The sequence below is a fragment of the Microchirus variegatus genome (assembly GCF_963457635.1).
Source record: "Microchirus variegatus genome assembly, chromosome: 1".
Classification (NCBI taxonomy): domain Eukaryota; kingdom Metazoa; phylum Chordata; class Actinopteri; order Pleuronectiformes; family Soleidae; genus Microchirus; species Microchirus variegatus.
Genome location: NC_139802.1, coordinates 32,311,045 through 32,324,815, shown reverse-complemented (window position 1 = coordinate 32,324,815; position 13,771 = coordinate 32,311,045). Strand labels below are relative to the sequence as shown.

The 13,771-nt window shown below is 38.2% G+C and overlaps 1 protein-coding gene across 1 annotated transcript; it reads right to left on the bottom strand.

Moving 5' to 3' along the window:
- Positions 1-5,577: 5,577 nt before the first annotated feature.
- Positions 5,578-12,276, bottom strand: LOC310936658 (double-stranded RNA-specific editase 1-like; the record flags this gene model as incomplete). The annotated part of the gene is made up of 8 exons (XM_083900765.1): positions 5,578-5,751; positions 7,768-7,946; positions 8,096-8,277; positions 9,959-10,127; positions 10,215-10,369; positions 10,466-10,634; positions 10,766-10,880; positions 11,419-12,276. The coding sequence occupies 8 exons, from the start codon at positions 12,274-12,276 to the stop codon at positions 5,578-5,580; spliced, it is 2,001 nt and encodes a 666-aa protein (XP_083756891.1).
- Between the last annotated feature and the right edge of the window lie 1,495 nt (positions 12,277-13,771).

Below are 13,771 nucleotides of genomic sequence, written 5' to 3'. Positions count from 1 at the left end.
GTCACATTTTGGACAGCATAGTGTAGTATGACGTACTACATAGTATAGTATGGTGTTTTTGTCTAGTTTTGGAACAAAAAAACAGTTTTTCAATAAAATTGTCAGATTTTGGACGACATACTATAGTATGTCGTTTTTGTCAAATTTTGGGCCAAATTTTTTCCTCGAAAAATTGTCACATTTTGGACAGCATAGTGTAGTATGACGTACTACATAGTATAGTATGACGTTTTTGTCTAGTTTTGGACCAAAAAAACGTTTTTCAAAAAAAACATTAGATTTTGGACGACATAGTATAGTATGTCGTTTTTGTCAAATTTGGGCCAAATTTTTTTCTCAAAAAATGGTCACATTTTGGACAGCATAGTGTAGTATGACGTACTACATAGTATAGTATGACGTTTTTGTCTAGTTTTGGACCAAAAAAAGCATTTTTCAAAAACATTGTCGATTTTGGACGACATAGTATAGTATGTCGTTTTGGTCAAATTTGGGCCAAATTTTTTTCTCAAAAAATGGTCACATTTTGGACAGCATAGTGTAGTATGACGTACTACATAGTATAGTATGACGTTTTTGTCTAGTTTTGGACCAAAAAAAGCATTTTTCAAAAACATTGTCGATTTTGGACGACATAGTATAGTATGTCGTTTTGGTCAAATTTTGGACCACATTTTTTATTCACAAAATGGTCACATTTTGGACAGCATAGTGTAGTATGACGTACTACATAGTATAGTATGACGTTTTTGTCTAGTTTTGGACCAAAAAAACGTTTTTCAAAAAAAACATCAGATTTTGGACGACATAGTATAGTATGTCGTTTTTGTCAAATTTGGGCCAAATTTTTTTCTCAAAAAATGGTCACATTTTGGACAGCATAGTGTAGTATGACGTACTACATAGTATAGTATGGTGTTTTTGTCTATTTTTGGAACAAAAAAACAGTTTTTCAATAAAATTGTCAGATTTTGGACGACATAGTATAGTATGTCGTTTTTGTCAAATTTTGGGCCAAATTTTTTATTAACAAAATGGTCACATTTTGGACAGCATAGTGTAGTATGACGTACTACATAGTATAGTATGACGTTTTTGTCTAGTTTTTGACCAAAAAAAACGTTTTTCAAAAAAAATTCAGATTTTGGACGACATAGTATAGTATGTCGTTTTGGTCAAATTTTGGACCACATTTTTTATTCACAAAATGGTCACATTTTGGACAGCATAGTGTAGTATGACGTACTACATAGTATAGTATGACGTTTTTGTCTAGTTTTGGAACAAAAAAACAGTTTTTCAATAAAATTGTCAGATTTTGGACGACATACTATAGTATGTCGTTTTTGTCAAATTTTGGGCCAAATTTTTTCCTCAAAAAATTGTCACATTTTGGACAGCATAGTGTAGTATGACGTACTACATAGTATAGTATGACGTTTTTGTCTAGTTTTGGACCAAAAAAACGTTTTTCAAAAAAAACATCAGATTTTGGACGACATAGTATAGTATGTCGTTTTTGTCAAATTTGGGCCAAATTTTTTTCTCAAAAAATGGTCACATTTTGGACAGCATAGTGTAGTATGACGTACTACATAGTATAGTATGACGTTTTTGTCTAGTTTTTGACCAAAAAAAACGTTTTTCAAAAAAAATTCAGATTTTGGACGACATAGTATAGTATGTCGTTTTGGTCAAATTTTGGACCACATTTTTTATTCACAAAATGGTCACATTTTGGACAGCATAGTGTAGTATGACGTACTACATAGTATAGTATGACGTTTTTGTCTAGTTTTGGACCAAAAAAAACGTTTTTCAAAAAAAATTCAGATTTTGGACGACATAGTATAGTATGTTGTTTTGGTCAAATTTTGGACCACATTTTTTATTCACAAAATGGTCACATTTTGGACAGCATAGTGTAGTATGACGTACTACATAGTATAGTATGACGTTTTTGTCTAGTTTTGGACCAAAAAAAACGTTTTTCAAAAAAAATTCAGATTTTGGACGACATAGTATAGTATGTCGTTTTGGTCAAATTTTGGACCACATTTTTTATTCACAAAATGGTCACATTTTGGACAGCATAGTGTAGTATGACGTACTACATAGTATAGTATGACGTTTTTGTCTAGTTTTGGAACAAAAAAACAGTTTTTCAATAAAATTGTCAGATTTTGGACGACATACTATAGTATGTCGTTTTTGTCAAATTTTGGGCCAAATTTTTTCCTCGAAAAATTGTCACATTTTGGACAGCATAGTGTAGTATGACGTACTACATAGTATAGTATGACGTTTTTGTCTAGTTTTGGACCAAAAAAACGTTTTTCAAAAAAAACATTAGATTTTGGACGACATAGTATAGTATGTCGTTTTTGTCAAATTTGGGCCAAATTTTTTCCTCAAAAAATTGTCACATTTTGGACAGCATAGTGTAGTATGACGTACTACATAGTATAGTATGACGTTTTTGTCTAGTTTTGGACCAAAAAAAGCATTTTTCAAAAACATTGTCGATTTTGGACGACATAGTATAGTATGTCGTTTTGGTCAAATTTTGGACCACATTTTTTATTCACAAAATGGTCACATTTTGGACAGCATAGTGTAGTATGACGTACTACATAGTATAGTATGACGTTTTTGTCTAGTTTTGGACCAAAAAAAACGTTTTTCAAAAAAAATTCAGATTTTGGACGACATAGTATAGTATGTCGTTTTGGTCAAATTTTGGACCACATTTTTTATTCACAAAATGGTCACATTTTGGACAGCATAGTGTAGTATGACGTACTACATAGTATAGTATGACGTTTTTGTCTAGTTTTGGAACAAAAAAACAGTTTTTCAATAAAATTGTCAGATTTTGGACGACATAGTATAGTATGTCGTTTTTGTCAAATTTTGGGCCAAATTTTTTATTCACAAAATGGTCACATTTTGGACAGCATAGTGTAGTATGACGTACTACATAGTATAGTATGGTGTTTTTGTCTATTTTTGGAACAAAAAAACAGTTTTTCAATAAAATTGTCAGATTTTGGACGACATAGTATAGTATGTCGTTTTTGTCAAATTTTGGGCCAAATTTTTTATTAACAAAATGGTCACATTTTGGACAGCATAGTGTAGTATGACGTACTACATAGTATAGTATGGTGTTTTTGTCTAGTTTTGGACCAAAAAAAACGTTTTTCAAAAAAAATTCAGATTTTGGACGACATAGTATAGTATGTCGTTTTGGTCAAATTTTGGACCACATTTTTTATTTACAAAATGGTCACATTTTGGACAGCATAGTGTAGTATGACGTACTACATAGTATAGTATGGTGTTTTTGTCTAGTTTTGGACCAAAAAAACGTTTTTCAAAAAAAACATTAGATTTTGGACGACATAGTATAGTATGTCGTTTTTGTCAAATTTGGGCCAAATTTTTTCCTCAAAAAATTGTCACATTTTGGACAGCATAGTGTAGTATGACGTACTACATAGTATAGTATGACGTTTTTGTCTAGTTTTGGACCAAAAAAAGCATTTTTCAAAAACATTGTCGATTTTGGACGACATAGTATAGTATGTCGTTTTGGTCAAATTTTGGACCACATTTTTTATTCACAAAATGGTCACATTTTGGACAGCATAGTGTAGTATGACGTACTACATAGTATAGTATGACGTTTTTGTCTAGTTTTGGACCAAAAAAAACGTTTTTCAAAAAAAATTCAGATTTTGGACGACATAGTATAGTATGTCGTTTTGGTCAAATTTTGGACCACATTTTTTATTCACAAAATGGTCACATTTTGGACAGCATAGTGTAGTATGACGTACTACATAGTATAGTATGACGTTTTTGTCTAGTTTTGGAACAAAAAAACAGTTTTTCAATAAAATTGTCAGATTTTGGACGACATAGTATAGTATGTCGTTTTTGTCAAATTTTGGGCCAAATTTTTTATTCACAAAATGGTCACATTTTGGACAGCATAGTGTAGTATGACGTACTACATAGTATAGTATGGTGTTTTTGTCTATTTTTGGAACAAAAAAACAGTTTTTCAATAAAATTGTCAGATTTTGGACGACATAGTATAGTATGTCGTTTTTGTCAAATTTTGGGCCAAATTTTTTATTAACAAAATGGTCACATTTTGGACAGCATAGTGTAGTATGACGTACTACATAGTATAGTATGGTGTTTTTGTCTAGTTTTGGACCAAAAAAAACGTTTTTCAAAAAAAATTCAGATTTTGGACGACATAGTATAGTATGTCGTTTTGGTCAAATTTTGGACCACATTTTTTATTTACAAAATGGTCACATTTTGGACAGCATAGTGTAGTATGACGTACTACATAGTATAGTATGGTGTTTTTGTCTAGTTTTGGAACAAAAAAACAGTTTTTCAATAAAATTGTCAGATTTTGGACGACATAGTATAGTATGTCGTTTTTGTCAAATTTTGGGCCAAATTTTTTCCTCAAAAAATTGTCACATTTTGGACAGCATAGTGTAGTATGACGTACTACATAGTATAGTATGACGTTTTTGTCTAGTTTTGGACCAAAAAAACGTTTTTCAAAAAAAACATTAGATTTTGGACGACATAGTATAGTATGTCGTTTTGGTCAAATTTTGGACCACATTTTTTATTCACAAAATGGTCACATTTTGGACAGCATAGTGTAGTATGACGTACTACATAGTATAGTATGACGTTTTTGTCTAGTTTTGGACCAAAAAAACAGTTTTTCAATAAAATTGTCCGATTTTGGACGACATAGTATAGTATGACTTTTTGGTGAAATTTGGGACGACATACTATAGTATGACTTTGGTGACATTTTGGACGACATACTATACTATGACTTTTTTTCAAATGTTGGAGGACATACTATACTTTGTCTTTATTCTCAAATTTTGGACGACATACTATAGTATGACTTTTTGGTGAAATTTTGGACGACATACTATACTATGTCTTTATTGTCAAATTTTGGACGACATACTATAGTATGACTTTTTTGACACATTTGGGATGATAGGTTATGTTGTCAAAAAAAAAGTCATAGGATACTATTGGCATTAACTTGATCCTATCATAGCATGTGCAAAATGATTAATTCTAATTCTCATTGTTACAGTCTGCCTCTTAGGCTGCAACAAAAATGGGGACAGGAGACGAGGTCCAGTGCAAGAACCATTATTTATTTAAAAAAAAATGAGGAACAATAGACATCAGTGTCAGTAATCAATTGGTGTCAGATACCTGTGTGAGTGTGTGTGAGTGCATGGAACTGAACTGAACAATTTACATTTTTTGTTCAAAGGATTTGCAAGTTTTTCTAAATGGTATGGACCAGTGGAGAAATCGGTTTGACACAGCCCAACATCACATATACAATTGTATTTTCCTCAAAGGGCTTTACAGTCTGTACAGCAAGTGACACCCTATGTCCTTAGACCCTCACATTGAGTGAGGGAAAAACAAAAAAAAAAAACAGACAGAGGGATCCATCTCCCAGGCCAGACTGACATGCAGTCGGTCACATGCACAGAAACAAGTTCAGCAGTTTTCAAACTGATCCTGCTCGACTGGTTTCTTCAACCAGACACCCAGCCCAACTTTCTGGAAGGTTCTGAAGAGAGTCTCTTTGGCGAGGTGATAATCCAGTGCGGCCTTCTTGGCCTCGTAGTAGCTGCTGGGCGTCGCTATTTGGATCCGCAGGGTGGAGGAGAGCTGAAACAGAAGGGAGAAATATATTTACACTGGATGTGTTAGATGTTATGATTAAGATGATCTCCAGTCGTTGCGTTTATATTTTTGTTCAGTGTATGAATGTATATATATATATTATCTATATCTAAAAAGATGGAGAACCGAATTGAGAATTTGGAGGATTGTGACACCTCTAACATTAACTGTTAAAATGTTTTTTTGTGTTTCAGTTCTGGCTTCTTCAGGAATCGACGATTCCGATGATATGATTTGGTCACCGCCGGAGGAGTCGCCGTCTTTCTACAGAGTCCTGGCTAATGAGGTGAGATGAAGATCACTCTGGTCAGTTTTTCTTCTCTGCATGTGAGCGTTTTCTTGCTAATATTACTGCGGAGACGGGGCTGTGTTTAGATCCACGTGTAAAAGAGATGAGATGAGATCCTTTTATTTTTGGTCGCACAGTGGGGAAATTTACAAAAGAAAAAAAGCTCCAAAGTAGCAAGAGCTGCAGCAACAGACAAACCTTTAAAAGTCATATTAATGTAAAAATCAATGCTTCAGCCACATTAAATAATCAAGAGCTTTAGCTAATGTTTCTCACGCACACCTGGTCATCTGTGACTTTAACAGCCACAGGACCAACTGGGGTTACAGCAACACCAACAGCGAACTTGGGGAGGAATCGCTCTGGACCAGGACCTGGTACTCCTTAACAGAGCCAAGGACAAACCATCATTCCTCAGCGCTCACTGGCAAAAAGGCGATCCCGACCTGGCTTTTGTATCCTTCCGACAATGCCAGAAGTTCCGAAGATCAGAGACCCCATACCAAAGTCCCAACACAGACCCATCACTGTGCATCTTGCTCCTGTAGACAACCCTACCCCCAACAGAAAGCCACACCCAAGATTGGACTACCTGAAAGCCAACTAGGAAGGAGGAATAGTGGACGTAGACCCAACACCTTGAAGACTACAACTCTTTCCAACAACTAACATGGAGAATCATGAAGAAATACATCCCCCGCACACATACGCACATAATATGTTCATTTAATATATGTATATATATGCATGTATAAATGGTATCATATTACAAGCACCAGTGGTGTTTTAATTACATTGATTTTAACTTGGCATAAAGTGGATGAGCAACAACTAAGCTCTGTAAACATGTGGCAGGTGATAAAAAGAAACATTGGCCCTTTCTCAATACCCAAGTATGTTATACACATACATATCTACACTACTGGTCAAAAGATTTAGAACAGTACTTTTTTGGTCTTTTATTGTCTTTCATCCACAACACTGTCTTTTAAGGTGAGGGGGGTTGAATAAATCTGATAACACACATACACAGTTGCAATCAGAAAAACATGTTACCTATGTATGTATATATATACATATATGTATATATACCCGTGACCCGACAAACGCCCATTTCCAAACACATGTATAACTTTGTTCTTTTGCACATACACATCAGGCACACCAACATGTCATTGATTCTCCCACACACAAAATCAGTCCTTTTTACTCACAAAGACACAGGAACTGTTGCTCAATACTGCCTCCTGCAGTCACTGAACAAAGTACACCAAATAACACATTTCACGCCATCAAATGACACAGCACTGGATCAACTACTCCTGTGTGCTGTTGCAAACACTCCTTTTCCCCATGACCTCAACTGTGGGAAACTCAGTGGAAGGAAGTCTGTTTGTCTAACAGTGACATCAAGACGTCGCCTTGTTCTTACTATGTCATACATGTATGCCGACTCAGAGTTCCATTACTTTGATTCATCACTTTTGCAGCTTCCATTGTTGCTCATTTAGCACCTACTTTACTTAGCATAGAAGCTTCTGTTACTAAAAACCTAGACTTTCACTTCAACTCAAGCACACTTTCTACTGTGTGTTACATCACATTTGACTTAGATGCCATGTTTTGGGCTCCAAACACCACATCTAAAACAATTACACTTTGTAAGCATGTGGCAGGTGAAAAAACAAAGTGTCAAAGGCCTTGTTTCCTACCTTGCGGTGCAAGTTCAGCCAGCGCCTGTACAGTGCGTGTTTACAGAGTCTAGAGGGTTGACCCAAATCATCTCTTCCTGTAGTGGCATTGATCACCTCGAGCCCTTGATCCCCCACTGTCCAGTTCACACTAAAATGTGGAGCTTTTCCTGGTTGGCGAGCCTCAACGTTACTGATTCCTGAGGAGGAACGACAGACTAGTGTTAGGCTTATTTCTACATCCGTTCTCTGGCAATGCCCTAATCATCTGTATATAACCTGGCTTTGATGATGATGATGATGATGATGATGATAACATTCCTAAACAGAGAAGTGTGTTTCCTCTCACCACTGAGCAGAGGTCTGTTTAAGCTGAACGACTCTGGCAGATCCTGGAATGGACTGATCCTCTGGTACGCAGCTCTGCAGAGGTGCTCCGCGTGGTACAGGCTGCCCAGGATGATGCTGGACAAGTAAATGGGCTCAGCAAAGTGATTCAGCAGAGAACCTTGCACACCGACCACATTCCACCTGAAAGGAGAACAAACTTCATTACATGTGTTCCTTCAGGAAGGACAGGGGAGGATCATTGTTTAGACTGACTTGGTGTCACAGCTGCTTACATTCAACTACACATCATTTCTAAATACAATACATTATACACAGAACATCATTCGGAATGATATGAACCTACTCCCAAATACATTCATTTGCCCAACTACATAACCACACATTTTTGGGACATCACTAAACAACAACAACACACACACACACACAGCTAAAGAGTACAACCCCTTGTTGACTACAGGCACCACATATCTATCTCTCCTTTACAAAAAAAAGTCCCTAAATCACATCATGTCAACAACAGCATAGTGCAAATCACAAAAATCCACATTAAACCCCAAAACACACACAGGAAAAGAGGTTGGTTTTGCACAGCCTACACTCTATTGCATGTTCTAACTTGGTTGTTTTCTCCCCACAGTTGTTGTGTGTATTAACATGGTTCTTTCATTCATTTTGTCTGGAAAACAGCTATTTCACTTTGCTCATCATCATCATCACTACTTACTTTTCAATAAAGTAACACCTTCAGCTTTGAAATCTTCACTGCCTCTGGTGCTCTTTTTTCCCCATCCAAGTCATTACATTTTTGTATGTATTGTATGCATTTTTTTTTACACACATTTGTTTGTCCCCTCCTCCCCTGAGCCAAAGCCAGGGACATAATAAATGTATTCTACAAGGAAAACAACAACGGGTAAGAAATGATTGTGCTGCCGTGGTGTCACAGCTGTTTATATTAAACTACACGCAACTTCAACTAATATGGTCAACTTTTGTTTGCTCGCTTCACAGTGTTGTTTGCGTCACCAAAAGTGTTTGACAATATTGACACAAATCCACTTCCTTAAACGTAACCTAAACCACACTTTCATAGCATTTGCTAATTAAAATTGCATTATCCAGCATCAGGACTGATCAATTGCTCCATTACCTTCAACTACATCCATTCTCAATCTCTACTTAACACATAAAAGTCTACACCACCCCATTTTCACCAGAAGACTACTTGCACTCCTCATGAACAATGACTCTACAATTGGTACCACTAACAAGGTCATCCGTACTACTAATCTCACCCAACGCAAGATAAACAACATAAGACCAACTGAATCAAACGTGCACACTCACCAAACTACTATTATCATGCCATATGGCTCCACCCTCCAATTCATCACTTCTGGGAAAACATTGTTCACTGAATATCTGATCTACTGGGATGCAGCACTCCATTACCCACTTCCCTCTTTCCCTTTACTTAGCAACTTCTCCATTATCTCAGTCAAGGCTAGAATAGTTTGGGATTTCACATTAATTTCACTTTTTTTACTTTGGACTTTTTGCTTTTAGAATTACTTTGTTTGCTACTTCTTCTTTTACTTTTAACAGATGAACAACCATCTCTGAATCACATATAACAGTCTACAAGACATTAGCAAACACACTAAAGACACACGTATCCACAAATATTACTCAATACTCCTCAGCCGGGAGTCTCAGAGTGCTCCATCTCAAAAATAAAACCAATAACAGACTACAGGTCTCACTCACAGACATGAACAAACAAATACTTTTTCTTGTTACTTCGTTTGCATTAACTACAACAACCTTGCTCTCAAAATGATGATGTCAATCGAACACACACCTGGCAATCTTGTCACTGCAGGACATGGTGAGCAGCCTCTCGCCCCGATGGACTCCCTCCCACGTTTGACTGGCGTCACTGGAGTGAACTGGGACGGTTCCTTCGCCAGAGTGGATTTTGCTCCGGAGCTGCCCGCGAGTCTTTCTGTCAGGATGTTGCTCTCCCTTCTCTGGTGCAGTAAAGAGAAAAGTGATTTGAGAGCAGCTTCAGGTTTTTCATTGTGTGCGTTGATAATAACTTCTCTTCAGCAACTCACCGTCCACGGCGGCGTCGTGAGGAGAGAAGATGCGGGCGTCTCCGCAGGGCGCCGTGCTGATGTACAGGTGGAACTGGATGTTCTCCTTCAGTCTGAAGCAACGGTCATTGTCGCATTTGATGAAGATCGATTTCTGGTGCTCCTCTTTGTTGTTACTGGAAACACAATTTGTGTGGGAGAATAAACACCTACTAAACAGTTTAACCACAGCCCTGACCATGTGTGTGTGTGTGTGTTGCATCGTTACTCACCTGAGGAAGTGTTCCAGCTGTGAGTACAGGAATCTGATGAGGGACCTTCGAACAACTATCTCAGCGTGGCAGTCGTTCACGGCCAAACCTCTTTCGCTCGTGTATTCGCCATTAATACACTTACTTCCTGTGGCCACGCATATGACCTGAGCCTCTTTCAAATCTCTGCCTGGATGAGAAAACGATCACATCTTACAGTTACACCTGACTCAGTCTACAATATTCATTCATTTTGCTATGTGCTATGCAGACTATGCGTCACTATCTACACAACACTCTCATAGGGGAACTAAACAATACCTGTTGTCATTACGACACCTGCCAAGACTTTCCGCCGAGCGTGTGGAGATGTGAAATGATCCGTCAGCTTGCCGAACTCGTCAGTGACCAGACGAAAGACGGTGTCTGCCAGGACCTGCGGGAGGGACACTTACGTTAACGTGTGACCAAAAGTACAATGACATGATAAAGGCTGTTCCTACGTCTTACTCGATTTACAACATCAATACGGCATGCACTTTCTGCCCAATAACAAAAACTTCTCCTCCTAACACTGCACCTTTAAAACTTCTGTTTACACTTCTTGTGTTTGAATACAGTGATGGTGATTATAGCAACAACAAATCTGGTGGCCTCACACTTTTGTACAGTCCTGAAAAATGTCACTCAATGTTTTCCTCAACAGTTCATGTTCAAATGTAGCACTACACAGGAATCAAAGCAGATCCACTGACACATCACTATTCACCCAGTGTTTGAATCGTGCTCAGGAGGGTGAGGTTCCATAATTAAGATGAATTCTACTTAAACGTAAGGTGGGAAATCATTTTCTGAAGCATTTCCTTTTATTGTATTGCTTAAAACCCAAATGTAACAAACATTTGCATTCAAAATGTAGGCAGCTACAACTGTTTTTCCCGGGTCTCCAACCCGAACTTCACGCAACACCTTACTTGTGGCGGGTGGAGCCGCAGTCCCTCTCCCGTTACTGGTCTCCGTGACGGAACCTGATCCAGCTGCATGTTGAACAGAGCAGACAGAGCAGCTCGAGCAGCCCGAGCCTTGGCCAGCCTCTTGTTCCGCCCCGAACCCTGGAAACTTTGAGCGTTCACTGTCACTGACACCACAAAGTTCTTCGAGTGACTTTCCCCGCTCTCAGACACAAAGTCGTACTTGAGACCCGGTTGCAGCTCGTTCAGGATCGTCGCGGGGTTCTTGCTGCTTGAAGAAGTGCTTAAGGTGGGGGCGGAGGGATGTTTTTGGAAAGGGGAATGAAACAAGGAGGAGTACTTAGATACCACTGAGCTGAAGGTACACATGCTGCTGGTAGACAGGTAAAAGGCGTCTTTCACAGGGGGATATCCCTCAAAAGCATTAAAGAACAAGTCTGGAAAGTCAGTCTGGTCCAAAGTGAAGTCTGTATGGACAGATAGATTCCTGCTCAGGGTCCTGAGGCCTTCAAACTTGAGTAATGACTGCAGGGCTTTCTCTGCCGCATTTAGCTTGGCCTTTTTTTTCGTCGGACCCGAACCTTCAAACAGTTGCCCGTTGACCTCCGCGGCCATGACAAAGACAGGAGTGTGAACTGGCCCAGTTTGTGAGAGCAGTTTGTACTGCAGTCCTGGTTTCATCTCGTTCAGCTGCACGAGGGCGTTCTTTGGCGGAACGGAGTGTTGGCGCTTCCTCGGCCTGTAACAGGACTGTGTGTGCCCGTTACTGCCCTCAGCCGAGGAACATTTCCTGCTGGCCCCTGTTTTCCCATTGAGTGGTTGAGCAGTTGCAGCGCCCACTGTGGAGAACAGATTGTCCATTTTCCGGATTTCCTGAACATCAGTGATGCACGGACCTGCAATGCCCAGAGAGAGAATGTAAACTAAAGTGAAATGTAAAAGACTATTTTTTAACTAATGGAAATTAACAACAAAGTCTTAATGAATCACATATTTAGACATATCCCCTAAGCAGACTGGATAGCTATTAATTCATTAATTTCTCCTTCATTTATCTTTTTGGCTTTTGAAGGTATTCCCAGTTATGGGTGAATACTGCCATTCTTGATGAAATGACATGCATTTTTTTTTAAGCATTCAAAGAAAATTGACTTTGAATTAATTTACTTTACATTACATACTTTACTTTTACATTAATTTAATTAATATCAATATTATCTATTATCTAATTAATCACTACTAATTATAATAGTTACTATTAGAATATATAGTACTAATTATATTTCTTTGAAAATTTATTTTTACATGGAAATACATTCCTTATTCATAACAGCCTCCAGAAAAAGAATGTCCTTCCAGTTCTGACTGCATACTGTCATCATGGATGAATTACAAGAATGCTCAACCACAACATTAGATGAGTTTTGATGTGCACTGAAAGCAACTTATCAAAAAAACAAATCCTTTTTGATTGGATTAGAACAAATTCTCATATACAACGTCCTGCGGCAGTGGCTTAATAGGTTCCTCTTTTCAGTGCACAGTTAGAAAGACATCAATCCTTTGAATAAAAACGTCCTAACTGAACACTGACAAAGTCAATAGACCCAAGGTGGCTGCCTGATTCACATCTTCAGCACATTAACTGTTTTCGCTCTGCCCTGAGTTAGAGGCATGAAAGGACTGCAGTGCAAATACATATGAAGTCAGACCTAACTGTTTATTTGACTGCATGTTTCAATCAATCAGAGACACTGTTAGTTATGACGACATACAGAAGCTAGGTTTTTTTTTGGGCACCGTCTGCTTCAGCACTGTAAACTCTGACACAGTGTCACTGCAACCACACTTCAAAAGCTAAAAAGAATCTGGAGTTTTCTGCTTGTGATGATCCTTCAGAATAAGCGCATCACACTCTTGACCTTTTATGGTGTTTTCCTTAGTGTTTGGAGATTTTATCTGAGCAGCCAGTCGACCGAACGAGACCCCAGAGGGCTGTAAGGTTACACCAGCGCAGAGGTCGTTCGATTGGCTGTCTCTTACGCTCCGGGAAAATGTCTGTCTTGATGGACGCAGTGGACACACACACTGGTGATCCCACGTGCAAACAAACGTGCGCACTTACACACATTAAGATAACGTTTGCTCTCCCAGTTCCAATCCTAGACTAAGCGCAAAGAAGACTGTGTTAACTTCAGTTCTGTGTGAAGCTCACTTCTTATTCACTTTTGCTGCCTTTACCCTCAAGCAATGATGGTCTGTCATATAGTATCGTAGCTCTCTCTTTTTTGTCTTATTCATCTGTCGTATTCCCACAGTATCGGCTCTATATGGTCAAGAAAAGTAAACCTGGGCT